This window comes from Phocoena sinus, chromosome 1 (genome assembly GCF_008692025.1).
Source record: "Phocoena sinus isolate mPhoSin1 chromosome 1, mPhoSin1.pri, whole genome shotgun sequence".
Classification (NCBI taxonomy): Eukaryota; Metazoa; Chordata; class Mammalia; order Artiodactyla; family Phocoenidae; genus Phocoena; species Phocoena sinus.
This window is the reverse complement of record NC_045763.1, coordinates 137,029,883-137,043,765: the sequence shown is the minus strand read 5'-3', so window position 1 is coordinate 137,043,765 and position 13,883 is coordinate 137,029,883. Positions and strand designations below refer to the sequence as shown.

At 55.2% G+C, this 13,883-nt stretch overlaps 1 protein-coding gene across 4 annotated transcripts in view; it reads right to left on the bottom strand.

The window, feature by feature from the left end:
- Positions 1 to 13,883, bottom strand: part of KIAA1614 (KIAA1614 ortholog) — a 37,122-nt gene that overhangs the window by 10,403 nt on the left and 12,836 nt on the right. For all 4 annotated transcript variants that reach the window (XM_032652586.1, XM_032652566.1, XM_032652559.1 and 1 more), the window contains 3 exons: positions 12,395 to 12,538; positions 3,469 to 4,979; positions 1,471 to 1,627 (listed from right to left, as the gene is read on the bottom strand). In XM_032652586.1, coding sequence (XP_032508477.1) covers positions 1,471 to 1,627; positions 3,469 to 4,979; positions 12,395 to 12,538 — 1,812 coding nt within the window. The remainder of the gene's footprint in view (positions 1 to 1,470; positions 1,628 to 3,468; positions 4,980 to 12,394; positions 12,539 to 13,883) is intronic.

The following is a 13,883-nucleotide window of genomic DNA, read 5'->3' as shown; positions in this document are numbered from 1 at the left end:
CCAGGCTGCAGAAAGGAAGGCCGCGCGGTTTTCTGAAGGATGCTCTGCTTGGGTAGACTTTAGGGAGAAGCTCAGACAAGACCCCTGGTGTCACACTCAACTGTGGGTTCACTCAATCGTCCGTCCATCCAATATTTCTTCAGAACCTCTTCTAGGCCTCTTCTTGGCAGATAACTGGGGTATGTGATAAACATGACAGGCAAGACCCTTACTCTCGGGAGCTTACAAACAACAGAGTAGTAAACAAAGGAGAAAACCCACCAGCAACTGATGAGCAGGGTGAAGCGGAGAGTGACACGGTGGCCGGGGAAGGCCTCTCTGAGAAGATGACATTTAAACCGAGGGCTGAATGGCAGCAAGGAGCCCGGAGGTGAGAATTCCAGGGCAAGGGAACAGCTGGAATCACAGCTCTGGGCAGGAAGAGGCTCAGTGTGTGGTGGGTTCAAGGACATAATGGGGCCAGGTCCACAGGACTTCCAACATAATGAGCAAGGGGGGAAAGAGGGGTCAGATGGGGTCAGACAGGTGGGCCGAGGCCGGATTACACTGAGTGCTATAAGCCAAGGTAAGGGGTTTGAATTCTACTCCAAATGAGAGGAAAAACCACTGGGGGGTTTCAGCAGGAGAAATGACACCATTTAATTAAGGTTTTAAAAAGATACCTCGGACTGCAGTATGGAGAAGGAACTGCAGGGGCGAGAGGGAAGGCAGAGAGCAGGTAGGGACCATTAGATTTGTACAGGAAGAAGGAGTGCACTGAGACCAGGAGAAATGCCGTCCAGGTGGCTGCAGGAGCCACCTGTGTGGATGGCCGTGTGCTGTGTGTTTGCCGGGAGGAGGACCCGGGGAAGCAGCTTTTGTCGAGAGTGATTGAGACTTCCACTAGGCCTTTCAGGCATCCCAGTGGAGATGTCGGGGGAGCTGGATACACGAATCTGGAGTTCTGGGGAGCACACGGGGCTGGAGATCTGGCTTCAGTGGCATGTGAAGCCTTGGGCTACATGTCACCAGGAATGGTGCGTAGTGGAGAAGAGAAGGCCCGGCCAGAGGACCAGCTCACCAAGGCTCTGAGGCCCCAGAGCAAGGACTCAGACCCTCAGTGCTAGAGGAGAGCATGGAAACATGAGTGCCGGGCTGTTTCCCAGCCCAGAGTCAGGAGCAAGTCCTCTCAGACGGAGAACCCATCCTGGGTGCACCTCGAGAGCTGGGACTGCCTGCACAGCTGTGCCTAGCACAGTGCCTGGAGCTTCAGGCCATTCAATGAAAGCTCAGTGAGCGAATAACCACATACACTAGACTGAACGGCGCTGGCAAAGGAGTGCTGGGGTGCCACGCTTGCACCTAGTCTAGGAGTCCCCCGAGGATGGGGAGTAGTCAGCTTATCACGCTGCCACTCCAGGGGATCTCCTTCCTCACCCAGCGCCCTAATCCCCCACCTCCTGCATCAGGGCTGTTGCTCCTGTCACTCACCGGGATGACACACGCCCTACAGAACTCGGCTCTGTCCTCTGCAGGCCGCCCTCTGGTTCCTGGCCGGACTCTGTCTCCTCTGAGGCCGGGGAGAAGGTGATGCCCATGGAGCTGATGGTGCCAACAGCTGCTGAGGTGAGACAGCCCTGGAGTCCTCCTGCAACAGCCACAGCAACCCTCCTGTGTCACTGATCCATCCCCATGGGTCATGGGCGGGGGGCGGACGTTCCCAACCCAACGACAGAGGCAGGAGAACCAGAGGAAGATGGAGAGAAGTCGGAGCCCCATGAGAGCAGTGGAGGCAGTGGTGAGACACACGCCAAGCAGAGAGGGGTCTTATTTCCTGCTGAACCCCATCACCCCCAGCACAGCGCCTCGTGCACAGCAGATGAGAAATAAACATCTGTGAAATGAAGGGCTGCTTGTGATAAGCCATGTCCCTCCTATAGCAAGAGATAATTGGGGTGGGGGGCGGATTTTGTATTCCCGGGACAAAAACCGCAATCTTGCTGGCTGTGACATCTAACAGCTAAAAGATAGCCACCGTTTTTGGAGCACGTGTGAAGTTCTAGACAATGAGTTAAATGCCCTACAGAGACTATTTCATGGGTTCCTAGGAGATGGGTTCTATCATTCTTCTCAGGTTACAGAGGAGGAGCCCAGGACCTCCTGGCTAATGAGAGGAGGAGCCTCACCTGGACCTCTGCTCCAGGTCTCGAGCAGGTGAAGGCCAGGCTGCCCAGAAAGGTCTGCAGCTCTCAGAATAAACGCCCCGTAGGACGTGGGTAGGGGCAGCCAGCAGCCAGCCTAGAGCCCACCCGACGGAGGAAAACCACACCTCAGCACAGGGCAGGCGGGAGCTCAGGGTGGGGCCTGCTTCCTCAAGGTTCGTGTGAGCAAGGGAAGGAGGGGGAGAGTGTTTGCTCCCCGCATGTAGTGGAGCGTGTGGCCGGCACACCCGGGGCAGAGCAGGGGGGCGCTCAGCATCCACATCCACAATAAGGTCAGTAAGGCCTGTCACCTCTCTGCCCTCTTCTCCTCCACTCTGTTTCCAAGCCCTGGTTTCCCCCCCCCACCCTGAGCCATCACAGCCCCAGGGCTGCCAGAGCCGCAGACACAGGAAGGCAAGGCTGTGTATGTCGGGCCTGTTATCTCTGCCTAAGGGTGAGCGGCTGAGTTGCTCACCTCAGATCACAACATCGGGGATCAGAGCCCAAGGGCCGCCAATGCTCAGGATTTGCCCGTGATATGAGGACCCCTTCCAAGGGCAGAGGTGATACCCTCTATCCTTCAGCAGCCTTTGCTGCTGAAACCTAACAGCCTGCCCAGCAGGCTCGGGGATGTAGGAGGGCTCGGGCACCAGAGAACGACCCCAGCACTGTTTGTAGGAGCTCTGCCCACTGGGCACCCGGACAGCACGTCTGCTTCGCCACATGGAGGAGGTCTCGAGGGCTGGATGCCTGCTGAATTACTTCATTTATGCATCCCCCAAAGGGCCTAGGATGGCGCTTGGCCTGTAGCAGGTGTTCAGTCAATACTGAATGAATGAGTGAATGAATGAAAGGACGACCTTCAAGCAGAAAGACGTTAGCCGTGTGATTATTTGGCGTTTGTTGCTCTTAGTAAATCCTGGAGCTGCTGCTTCTTCCTGCTCTGTTGGTAGCAAAATTCCCTTAAAGCCCAGGCCTCTGGCAGCCACAGAGCTTGGAGCTCCTGTACACACCTCAGGGTTCCCACTACCGCCGCCCCCAGGGTGAGCTGGCTAATCCGCCTCCAGGCTGATGTGGAATCCTGTACCAGCCCACGGACCCCCGCCAGCTTCCCCAACATTCGCCGCGGCTCTGGGGGCTCCTCGGGGCTGCCATAGGAACAGTACATGGGTGTGTCATCTATTAAGATGAACAGTACGTGAAGACTCAGAGTGCCTGGTGGCCCACAGACCCAGCCTGTGTGTGGCCTCTGGTCTAGGGCTGCCCTAGCCCCAGAGGAATCCCTTACCATCTCCATGGTCCTCCGGCGGTACTGCAGGCTTCTGGCTGTAGGTGCCCTTCTCCCCACTGCCCGCGAGGATGGCTTCTCCCCAGGGCTCCTGCAGCCCCTGGGGCGTGCTGTTGTCGCAGTGACTGGTGGACGGGGCCCGCAGGGGGCGCGTGACACAGGGGCTGCGGGGCTGGGGCTGCGGCCGGGTGAGCTCACAGGCCCTGGGAACTAGGCTTCTGGAAGACGGCACAGAGGTGTCCATAGGCTCTCCCTGGTCACCCGGCCTGCAAAGTCCAGCCAGGGCTGCCTTCCTGTGAGACACAGGGGAGGTGGTTTTCTTTGAAGAGGGAGGGGTCGGCACCCAGCCTTCGGGGGAGAGGGAAGCGGTTGGCTGCTGGGCCTGGTGGGGGGCAGAGGGCTCTGTGTGGCTCTGATTCAGGGAGTCAGTTCCCAGAGACTCTTGGCTGTCTACAACCTGGGCTTGTCTGCCTGGCCCCGAGGAGCCCACCTTCACGGAAGAGGCGATGGCATAGGCTGTCCGGGAATCCACGGGCTGAGCCCAGTGATTTTCCAGCCCTGGTCCAGGCTGGGACCCCAGGGAAGCCCTCTTAGAGTCCTGGACAAGAGGCTTAGAGAAAGCATCTTCTCTGGGGAGCAAAGTCCCCTCAGGCGTCTGTCCCATGCCTTCTGTCACCTCATCCAACACCTCCACTAGCTCCAGCCCAGGCAGGTAGTGCGGGGCCTGGGGGCTCCGGAGCGGCCCCATTTCAGCCTTTCGGAACAACCTTTGGCCTCCCCGAGGTCTGGAGGCCCGGAGACGGGGGCTGCTGCCACGGACCCTACTGGGCTGGGAGGTCCCGGCCTCCTCACTGTCGGTCCTGCAGCTGTCGGAGGTGTCCGTGCTGTCCAGGGCCGAGTCTACCTCCTCGGGGCGCGCCTGGCCCCCGATGTGCGTCTCCCGGATCCACTCGGTGTGGAGTCCAGGCTCCGCAGGGAAGAGCCGGAGGGGCCCGCCCAGGCCCCGAGGGCTGCGGAGCTGCGCCAACGCCCCCTCCATCCCGCAGGCGGCTTCGCGCTCCCGGAGGACCCTCGGGTCGGGGGCGATGCAGTGGCCGCAGGCTCGGCACCTCCTCTCGCTGCCCTGAGCGAGCGGCGGCGCGGGAAGGCCCCGGGGCTCCAGCCCGCCCAGCAGCGGGTGGAGAGACCCTGCGCCTGCGTCCTGGCGCCGGCAGCCCCCGTGGACGTAGTCGGCGAGGTCGGGCTTGGAGCGCAGGGGGCCCTGGTCCGCCGGCTGCAGCGTGGTGCTCAGCACCTGGCGCTGACGCTGCTGCAGCCGCTCGAGGTAGCGGGACTCGGCGTCGCGGGCTGATTCATCCTCAAAGCGGACGTGGGACGGGGAGGAGGCCCGCTTCGGCCACTGCCCGCTGCTGGACTCCCCGCTGGAGGAGTCACTTGTGTTCCCGTTCTGGAGGTTGTCTCTGCAGGCAAGGGTCATCCTCGGGTCCAAGGCTGGGCTTTTCCGCCCATCTCTGATGGGGAGGCAGGAGGAGACAGGTCACGGGCAGAAAGAGGGGAGGAAGGTACAGACTCCCCGCTGGGCACCCACCAGCCCCGCTCCACCCTGGGGTACAGTCTCCCACTGTGCTCAGTGGAACTACAACCCAAAGTTGCCCCCAGTCAGGCTCCTCCGGAGTCGGGCAGCAAAGCAGAGCAGCTTACAGGTGCACCCTGCTCCTGAACACAGCGCTAAGCAAAGTGAGCAAAGTGAACACAACCTTCTGTACGTTTGCCTCTCCCTCTGCTGCCTGGCTCAGCCTGAGTTAAGATGAAACACTGTTAAACTCAGGATTGTACAGAAGGATGATACCGAAGTCCTCGTGTGTGTGTGTGTGTGTGTGTGTGTGTGTGTGTGTGTGTGTTTAGGAGAAGAAGTGAGCCTGGCCATCATGGGCATCTGGTGAATTGGGATGAATTGTGGCAATGCTGTATTTTTTATAAAGTTTTAATGGGAAGAGCATACTTTAAGTCTCCATGGAGACTGTGTAGGACCCGCAGTCAGTGTTTCTAAACATTCCTGCTCTCAAAAGTATCTACTCAGGGTTCCTAATCATCTTGCTTGGACAAAATTTAGACAGAGTGACACTGGTGTTTCTTCTTGGTCTCTCCACCTTGTCTGTTCCAACAACCCCTCCTGTACCTGCCCCTCCCCAGGCCCTCACACACACGCTTGCCCCAAAAAGCTGTGATGACAATTACTGTGCTAGGAAGAGTCCTCACGGTCTGTCATCAACCTTTGCTCTGGGAGACACTGTGGCTGGTGGTCAAGTCCTGCTCAGCTCAAGAAAATACCTGCACAAATCTCACACTGGGCCTCTCAGAGCCAGGCAACCTGAGGTTCAGACCCCTGTGCAAATGGACCCAGGCCTACAGGTCATTTCCTATCAGAGGCCACCTAAGTAAAGCCAATGCTCCTCCCTTCCTTTCACAGCACCTCCCCACCAATCTACCGCTGAGTGGCTGGGATTCACAGCATTTCTGACATTTCTCACTTCTTTGTCACTCACGTTGGACCCCTGCAGTGGCCTCTTATTCACTGGTCCTCCTGGAGCAAAGCTTCATCACACCATCTCTCAAGGGGGACACAGGATCAAGTTCACAGTCTTTGGGGTAAAAATACAGGCCCTCCACATCCCTCTCTGCCTTCCTCTCCAGCTCTGTCCCCCACCACCCACTTGTAAGGCCTCCACCCCATCTACCTCACGCAACCCTCCTGCCACTGTCTCCTGGAATCTTTCTTCTTAACCTGACTGCATTTGATTCCTAGGTATTAAATCTTACCTGTGTACAGATACCACGTGTGATGGTTAATTTTATGTGTCAGCTTGGCTGGGCCATGGTCAAACACTATTATACTTGATCAAACATTGTTCTTGATGTTTTTGTGAAGATGTTTTTTTGGATAAGATTAATATTTAAACTGGTGGACTTCAAATAAAGCTGATCACCCTCCATGGTTTGATGGGCCTCATCCAATCAGTTGAAGGTCTTAATAGAACAAAGACTGATCTCCCCTGAGCAAGAAGGAATTCTGCCAGCTGACTGCCTTTGGATTTGAGCTGCAACTCTTGCCTGGGTCTGAAGCCTGACAGCCTACCCTACAGACTTTGGACTTAAAAAGCTTCCATGATACCATGAGCCAATTTTTTTAAAATAAAATTTTCTCTCCATATATAAACACACATCGTGTTGATTCCTTCTCTGGAGAACCCTGACTAATATACATCTTGATGATGATACATCTTCCTGACTAATATACATCCTGACTAATATACATCAAGATGTATATTACCCATGCCATTCGTCATCAGAGACTCAGAAGATGTCAGGGCCGGAACTGCCATGACCACGTGACCCCTCCTCGTTTCTACAAAGGAGAGGCCACACAAGACCAGTTCCTGGGCTGACCAGCACCTGAACAGCTGGGAAAGGAAAGTTGCAGGAATTTTTTCTCCCTCACGGAGCCACGAAAATAGAACTAGACATTGACCATGCTAATGGTCAAGTGCTGTCTGGAGACAGGGGCCTGGATTTTAGAGACCTGCTACTTCTTTCCAATTACCGAGAAGAGCACCCACGTAGACAGTTATCTATGCCGGCATACTTTATGTGTTACGTTACTGCTTTCAGTCCTCAGAGCGCCTACAAAGGCTTCCCTAACTATACCCTATTCCTAGCACATTTTGTTCAAGCCTGTCTTGACACTCCAACTTCTTATAAATGAAATGTATGTGAGTGATTGGTTGATTTACTAATCCTTCCTCTAACTGGATGCTTCAGTGATTCTGGAGGAAGGATGCCAATGCTCTCAAAAAGGCTGCCTTAATGTGAGTTCCTTCCTCACCAAATTCACAGCTGCAACAGAAAGACAGATGTGGTATGCAATTAAAAGGAAAAGTGTTCAGACACTAGCAGGACGAATACATCCATGTTTAACAATTACTGTTAAAACATGCCAACCAGTGGGGAGAGCAGCCACTGAACTGGTTGACTTCTCTAACTATACGTGGCATTGACTGGACTGGACAGTGTGTTCTTCCAGGCTGTGCTTTCTGTATGGATAAATGGTCTTGCCTGTCCGACTCAGATGAACATGTGTTCGCCTGGGCTCTGAGGGTGTCACTGGCCATTCCTAATCATCCCCCTCCGTGGCTGCCGCGATAGCCAAGCCACTGACTAGTCTCACAGCCCTGATGGGTTGGAATGATCTGGATCGCAGATGGCGTGGACTATGATGTATAGAGGCTACCCTTGGGGGTCATGGGACAGAATGAGAGGTCAGAGTTAAATTGTCCAAGACTGATTCCCTGCAAAGCTCCGTGGCAACCAGCTAGGGCCGAGAGCTTAAGGCACTCACTCACCTGTACCATGTCAGATCACTACAACCGCAAATCTTGGACCCCAGGCCTCTGGTCACACCAGGAGACGGGCTGGTGCTCACCCAACCATGACTGCTGAGCCGGCAGAATAAAGCTAGAGCCAAGGTCCTGCTGTGTCATACTGCATTGTGCCCTAGGCCCCGATTCACACCAAGGAGTGGGGTGAGTACTTCTTAAGTCAGGCAGCTGAAAAGTGCCACAGTGCAAGCTCTGGGGGCCTTCCTGGAGCCTGACACTAGGTGTTCACTAGGTGTTTACCCCGCCCTGGGATGCAGTGGGCAGTGGGGGACTGCACACCTGCCACCACCACTCCTGACTCCAGCATTTCCCCATGGGTGCTCCTCCAGGAGAATTTTTTTTAAAAGAACTACTGCGAAGCAAGTGGGTCTGCCTGCTTTGAGATCTGAGCAGATGCTATGCTTGAAAGGGCTGCTCTGAGGAATACTGAGGCATTGTCAGTCATCCTGTTTTCTGGAACCCATATGCACACAAGGCCATCTTATCACTAGGCCCAAGAGCCACAGTACGTGGGACCCACGATTCTTCCAGGGCCCACGAAAATGTGTTAGGTTCTTTTAATGTCAAAAGAGAATAAATGAATGCACTTTTAAATCAAAGAAAACATTCTCAGATGTAATATTAATATATTCACCTTTAAGCCAGCATGGTCATAAAATATAATTTTTAACTTTGTTTGTGGAGGAAGGAGCCCACGAAGGCAAGAGTGCCTAGGGCTCCCAAAAGTCATGTCGTGGGCTTGCATTTGGAGAGGGATTTGTGGCTGAGATGTAAAGCTCCTGAGTAGGCTCACCCCTGGTGAGGAGGGTACCGTGTCTCTCTGCTTGTCTCAGCATGGCTGGGGAAGTCCCTCTGATCCCCCTGCTTGTGACAATTCTCTTTAAGTGACTGTGAAGCACTGCAGTGCCCTTGCCACCTAGGACCCCATCTGCACCTGCATCTCTTGAGCCTGTCAGGATCTCAGAAGGGGCTGTGAGATAATCACTCTGGTGGGCTCACTGTCCGTGTGGGGTTCCTGGGTCAGCTCTCCAGAGCATTTTTGCCCAGTAAAGGAAGGCTCTAGGCAGAGAAACAGCATCACCTCACCCCCCAGAAACAAGAGGAGCCCCACTGAGCAGAGGCTCTGCCCCTGCTGCACAGGCAGGATGCCCTGGTCAGCCAGGCCCAGCCGGTGGAGGAAAGGCCCGCTGGGAGATTCAGTACCCGGGCTTAGACACAACAACCCCCTCCAAGCCCCAGAGGGTGATGCCCTGCTCTGCTGACAGGATGTGGGCTATACTTTCTCAGGAGGGAAAAACAAAGCTCAGCTTTCGAGGCAGTACATTCCTAATGTAATAAGGAAGTCCAGGTCCTGTCAGCCACTTTACCAACCTTAACTTTTACATTCAAGATGGAGAATTGAGCCATCCTGGAATTCATGCCAAAGGTACAAACAGTATTTTTGTTCTAAAAGAAGAAATGAAGAGATGCAGGAGAGCTTAATCACATAAGGAACCTTGAACTCAGTTATTGAATCCCAGAGGCCTCCACCAGTAGTGCTGGGACCAGTACATAAATGGTACAGTGAAGACTCTGGAGACAAGTACAGAGCGAATAAGGCACTAGAGCAGCAAGCAAACACCATACCTGCCAAGCTTCTCAATAGTAGGCACAGCAGGTGCCTCAACCATCCCTCTCGGAGAGGATTCTGTCTGCTCAGACTCTGGAGCTGAACGGCCTCCTTGGGAAGGTCCCTTTCTACAACAATGCTGTCCTAACCACACAAGCTCCATGCGGTCCTACGTGGCCACTACCTGACACAGGACAACAGCACTTACGGTGTCACCTTCCCAAGCCCTGCCTCTTGCTCATGTGTTCTGCCCTCCTGGGATGAGGAACACCAACATAGGTGTTCCTGTCCCCCAAATGGCAAGAGGTTGTGCTTCCAAGAGCTGCTCAATTTCTACACTGATTTGCTTCCAGAAAATGCGGCTGCTGCTTTCTACCTCTTCACCTCCTGGAAAAGCCAGTCTGTTCAGGATTGCCCCAGCTACCTCCAGCTAGACCCGAGATAAAGAAGACCTTCTGGAGACTGCTCTGCCTGCCCCACTCTTCCATCATTTTTCATCAGCCTGCTCTTTGGAAGGAGTGATGCCTCTGGGCTCGGGGGGTGCACGAGGGGCTCCTGCATCTAATGAGGCCCCAGGCCTGTGTGGCACCTCCAAGTTAGCTCAGCATGTCTCTCCAGGGCGATCTGACAAGCGTACCCTTTAGAAGCATTTGCAGCAAGCCATCTGGCATTGATTTTTCAGCTATACCCTCTGAGGATTCACCAGTGCTGCCAAGTCAAAGTAATTCTTTTCTGGACACAGCAGCTGCTAAAGTAGGTCACCTTGCATTTCAGTAGCATTTCTGCTGCTGGAGAAGAGCCTGGTGAAAGGGAACCTACTTCTTAGTGACTGGGGTTGTCGTGAGATGCTGACGTGATGTGGGGAAGAGGAAGTGTCCAAAGTACATTTACACCATCCAGTCTGTCTTGCAGATAGTCTTGCCTGTTTGGAGGCTCCCCAACTCCACCTAAGTACCTGAAGAAAGTGGAACAGGAGGTTTCCATGGAAGTCTAAGGCTCTGGGCCTCATATACATGCAGAGTAGAACAGTTAGGATGCTTCAGAGGCACCACTCCCATCCCTAACTAGTGTCCTCCAGCCAGAGGGAGACAAGGTACAAAATGTGGAGATAAAGAGCAGCCTGTTTGGTACATCTTGCCAGGACTTAGGGTCTCCTGAGCCCCTCTCCCAGGGGTCACAGTGACACTGAACACAGAGGCAGGCTGCAGCCTTCTGCTCCTGCTGGAGTCATCTCAAAGGTGCCAGGAAGGTACTCGGCCTTTAACGAGAGGGCTCAGCATCCCCTCAAAGAGCACGCGATCCAGTTCCACTGAGAATCCTCGCTGCCTCTAATGCCCCCTGGGCCGTGGTCCTGCTGGGGCCTGGGGCACTTTGGCACAGGCTGGCGGCCTCATCGCGGGCCAGCTGCACCAGCAAATGCCACATGTGAGTGATTGCTTGGGGTGCACTGTACATGGAACAGGCACAATGATGGGGATGGGATGTCATGCAAGGAGTAGCCACATATGTGGAATGCTGGTCTGAACGTCCTTGAACTTGTACTTTTCCCATCTCTTCATCCCTGATGAGCTCAGCCTCCCTCATAGCTCCAGCATCGTGAAATCAGGGTAATGCCCAAATCCGCAGTTCTGACTTCTCTCCTCCTCTACAGCTCCTGTATCCGACTGCCTGATAAGCATCTCCAGTGGGTGTTCTGTGGGCAACCCCTCCAAAGCCTGATCCTGCACCTAGGCTTCACCTCTCGGCTAAGGCCCCACCAAACCTCCAGACACCAAGTCAGAACCCTGGGCTCCATCCTGGATGCCTCCCCTTCTCATGCTCCCCTCATCCAGTTGATTAAATGATTAACAGTCAGAGGTAACACTCGTATCGTACTCACTATATGCTGGGTGCTGTTCTAAACACTTTACATATATTAACTCACATAACCCTCACAACAACCCTGTTAAGACAGGCACTCGTATGATTCCCATTTTGCACATGAGGAAACTGAGGCACACAGACTTCCCTAAGAGCACACAGCTAGTAAGTGGCAGAGCCAGAATTCAGTGGTCTGGTTCCAGAGTCTTAACCGCTTCTCTGCTGCCTCATTAAGCCTGCTTGCTCTGTCTCCTGGCAATCGCTCATCTCCACACCCTGCCCCCATCACTGCTCACCAGGACCACGGTGCAGCCTCCTCACTGCCCCTGAGTCCCCAGATCCAACCCATCCCTGCGGTCAGAACAGCTTTCCTGAAATGCAAATGTGATGGTGCTACCCACCTGCCTCAAATCCGTTGGTGGCTCCTAGCTATTACGGGAGGCATCCAAATTGTTCAGCAGGCCTGGAGGCCTCCATGACTGGCCTCCACCGAGCCTTCCGGCCTTCACACCGTGCACCCCCCAGCATGTCCTCAGGCTCCAGCCTGGCCAAACTCCTGAGCATGGTGCTTCTGCTCAGTTTTTGCCCCGGGATGCTCACCCCTGCCTCCCTCATCTGCCCTCATCTGAACATCTACGTCTCCTTCAAGCCCCAACTTACAAGCCACACCCTCCGGAGCCTCCCCTGTCCTTTCCAGCGGAGTTACAGCAGGCTTCCTGCCCTGCACATGCATCTTTCCTCTCCTACACCACCGCCCACAGAACCGTACTGATCCGTTTGCCCGTCTTTTTCCCTGGAGACCGTGACCTCTGTCCTCCAGGGAGCTCGGATCATGTTCCGTAACAGAACACGGCAGGCCCTCAATAAAGGTGTGCTGACTGACTAGAATGAAAGCAATGCCTGACACAGGAAAAACTCGCACACAGACAGGAGGGAGGAGTGAGCAGCGGCATTATGGCTGGATCCCATCTCTTCTTCTGCCACAGCCCTCCCAGGCCAGTCTGAGCCGGGCCCCACTCACCGGCTGCCCTGGGCAAGGGTGGGCACAATATCGTGGCTGGCACGGATGGGCCGGGTCCTGGCCTTCATGCGGGCTCGCTGAAGCAGATGCTTGGCTTCCTCATGCCTGGGGCTCAGCACGGGCTCCGGCTTGGGACTAAAGGACCTGCAGGGTGGCACATGGGCGAGAGCAGGCGGGGGAGGGATTAGAAGAAAATAACACGGATTAGGAGGGCTTTAACAGTGTCGAGCGTGGCTATGCCAGAAACAGTCCTGCGTGTGCAGCCTTCCTTGTCCAGCTCCCACACGGAGGGCACCTAGCCTGGGGCCTGGGGCCTGGCCCTGAGCGACTCTGGATGGGACCAGGGAGCTGGCCCACCTTGGACATCTGCTCAGAGACTGGAGGCAGAGAGCCCAGGAGGATCTAGAAAAGGGTAGGGGAGTCTCCAGATTATTCTATTGTTCCTTCCCTGGGTAGACAGCGGGAGTTATCTTGGAGGAGGGGGAGAAAAGGGCCTGGGGTTGTCGGGCTGGGCTCGTGCCCAGCCAGCCAGATGGTCTTCACACGTGTCCCCTCCCTCTCTCCTTCTGTCTCTCTCTGCACCCACACGTACCCACTGGAGCTCCCACCGCACCATCCTGAGCTCCCACTGCAGACACAAGGAATCAGCACTCTGCCCGTCACTGTGCCGCTCCTCTGAGGGAATGACATTTTCTTAAGGCCTCAGTCCCAATCCCGACAGGCATCAGTCCCGGGCTGAGAGACATTAAGCTGGACCCACATTAAGTCAGCAGTGGCTCGGGTTCATAATAATAAAGGTCCTCTAGCAGTCCTCTCCGCATCTCGCATGGGCTGCCTCCTCCCCAGCCAGTCCAGAGCTGCAGAAAATGATAGCAGCTCTTTTTCAAGGCCACCTCCCAGACAATGACATGCAGCCAGTGCCGGACTCTCCCTGACCGGAGCCCACCTCCCCAGCCAGGCTGGCTGGGGACAGGTGCGCTCTCCACTTGACAGATGAGGGCTCCGGAGCACAGAGGAGCACCTGGTGCGTTGTCGCTCAAGGTCGGACATCAAGTGAAGCAGAGTAGGTGTCAGCCAGCCCCAGTGTCTCCACATGCCCCGTCCCCTCCCCGCCCCTGGTCCCAGAGCAGGCCGAGGCGGAGTGGCTTCCGCAGCCCGGTGGCTGCTCCTGTCCTCACTGCACATATGTTGGGCTGTCCTCACTAGGGAGGGTCCGTAGAAAGAGGACCTGGGCAGGTAGAGGCTCAGCCCGGCCTGCATCCCAGACCGCAGCCCGCCAAATCCCGTGCCTTACCCACCCCATGTGTCACCTGGAGAAAGGGGGCCTTGTCTTGACAAGGGGAAGGTACCAAGTAGTTTCCTAGGTGACAGATGACAGAGATGTGAGTGGGAAATGGCACAACCCTGAGGCCTCCTTGGGACAACCTTAGACAAGCTCTGGGCAGTCCATGATTTTTTTTTTTTCCTTCTTTTTTCTTTTTTTTCTCAT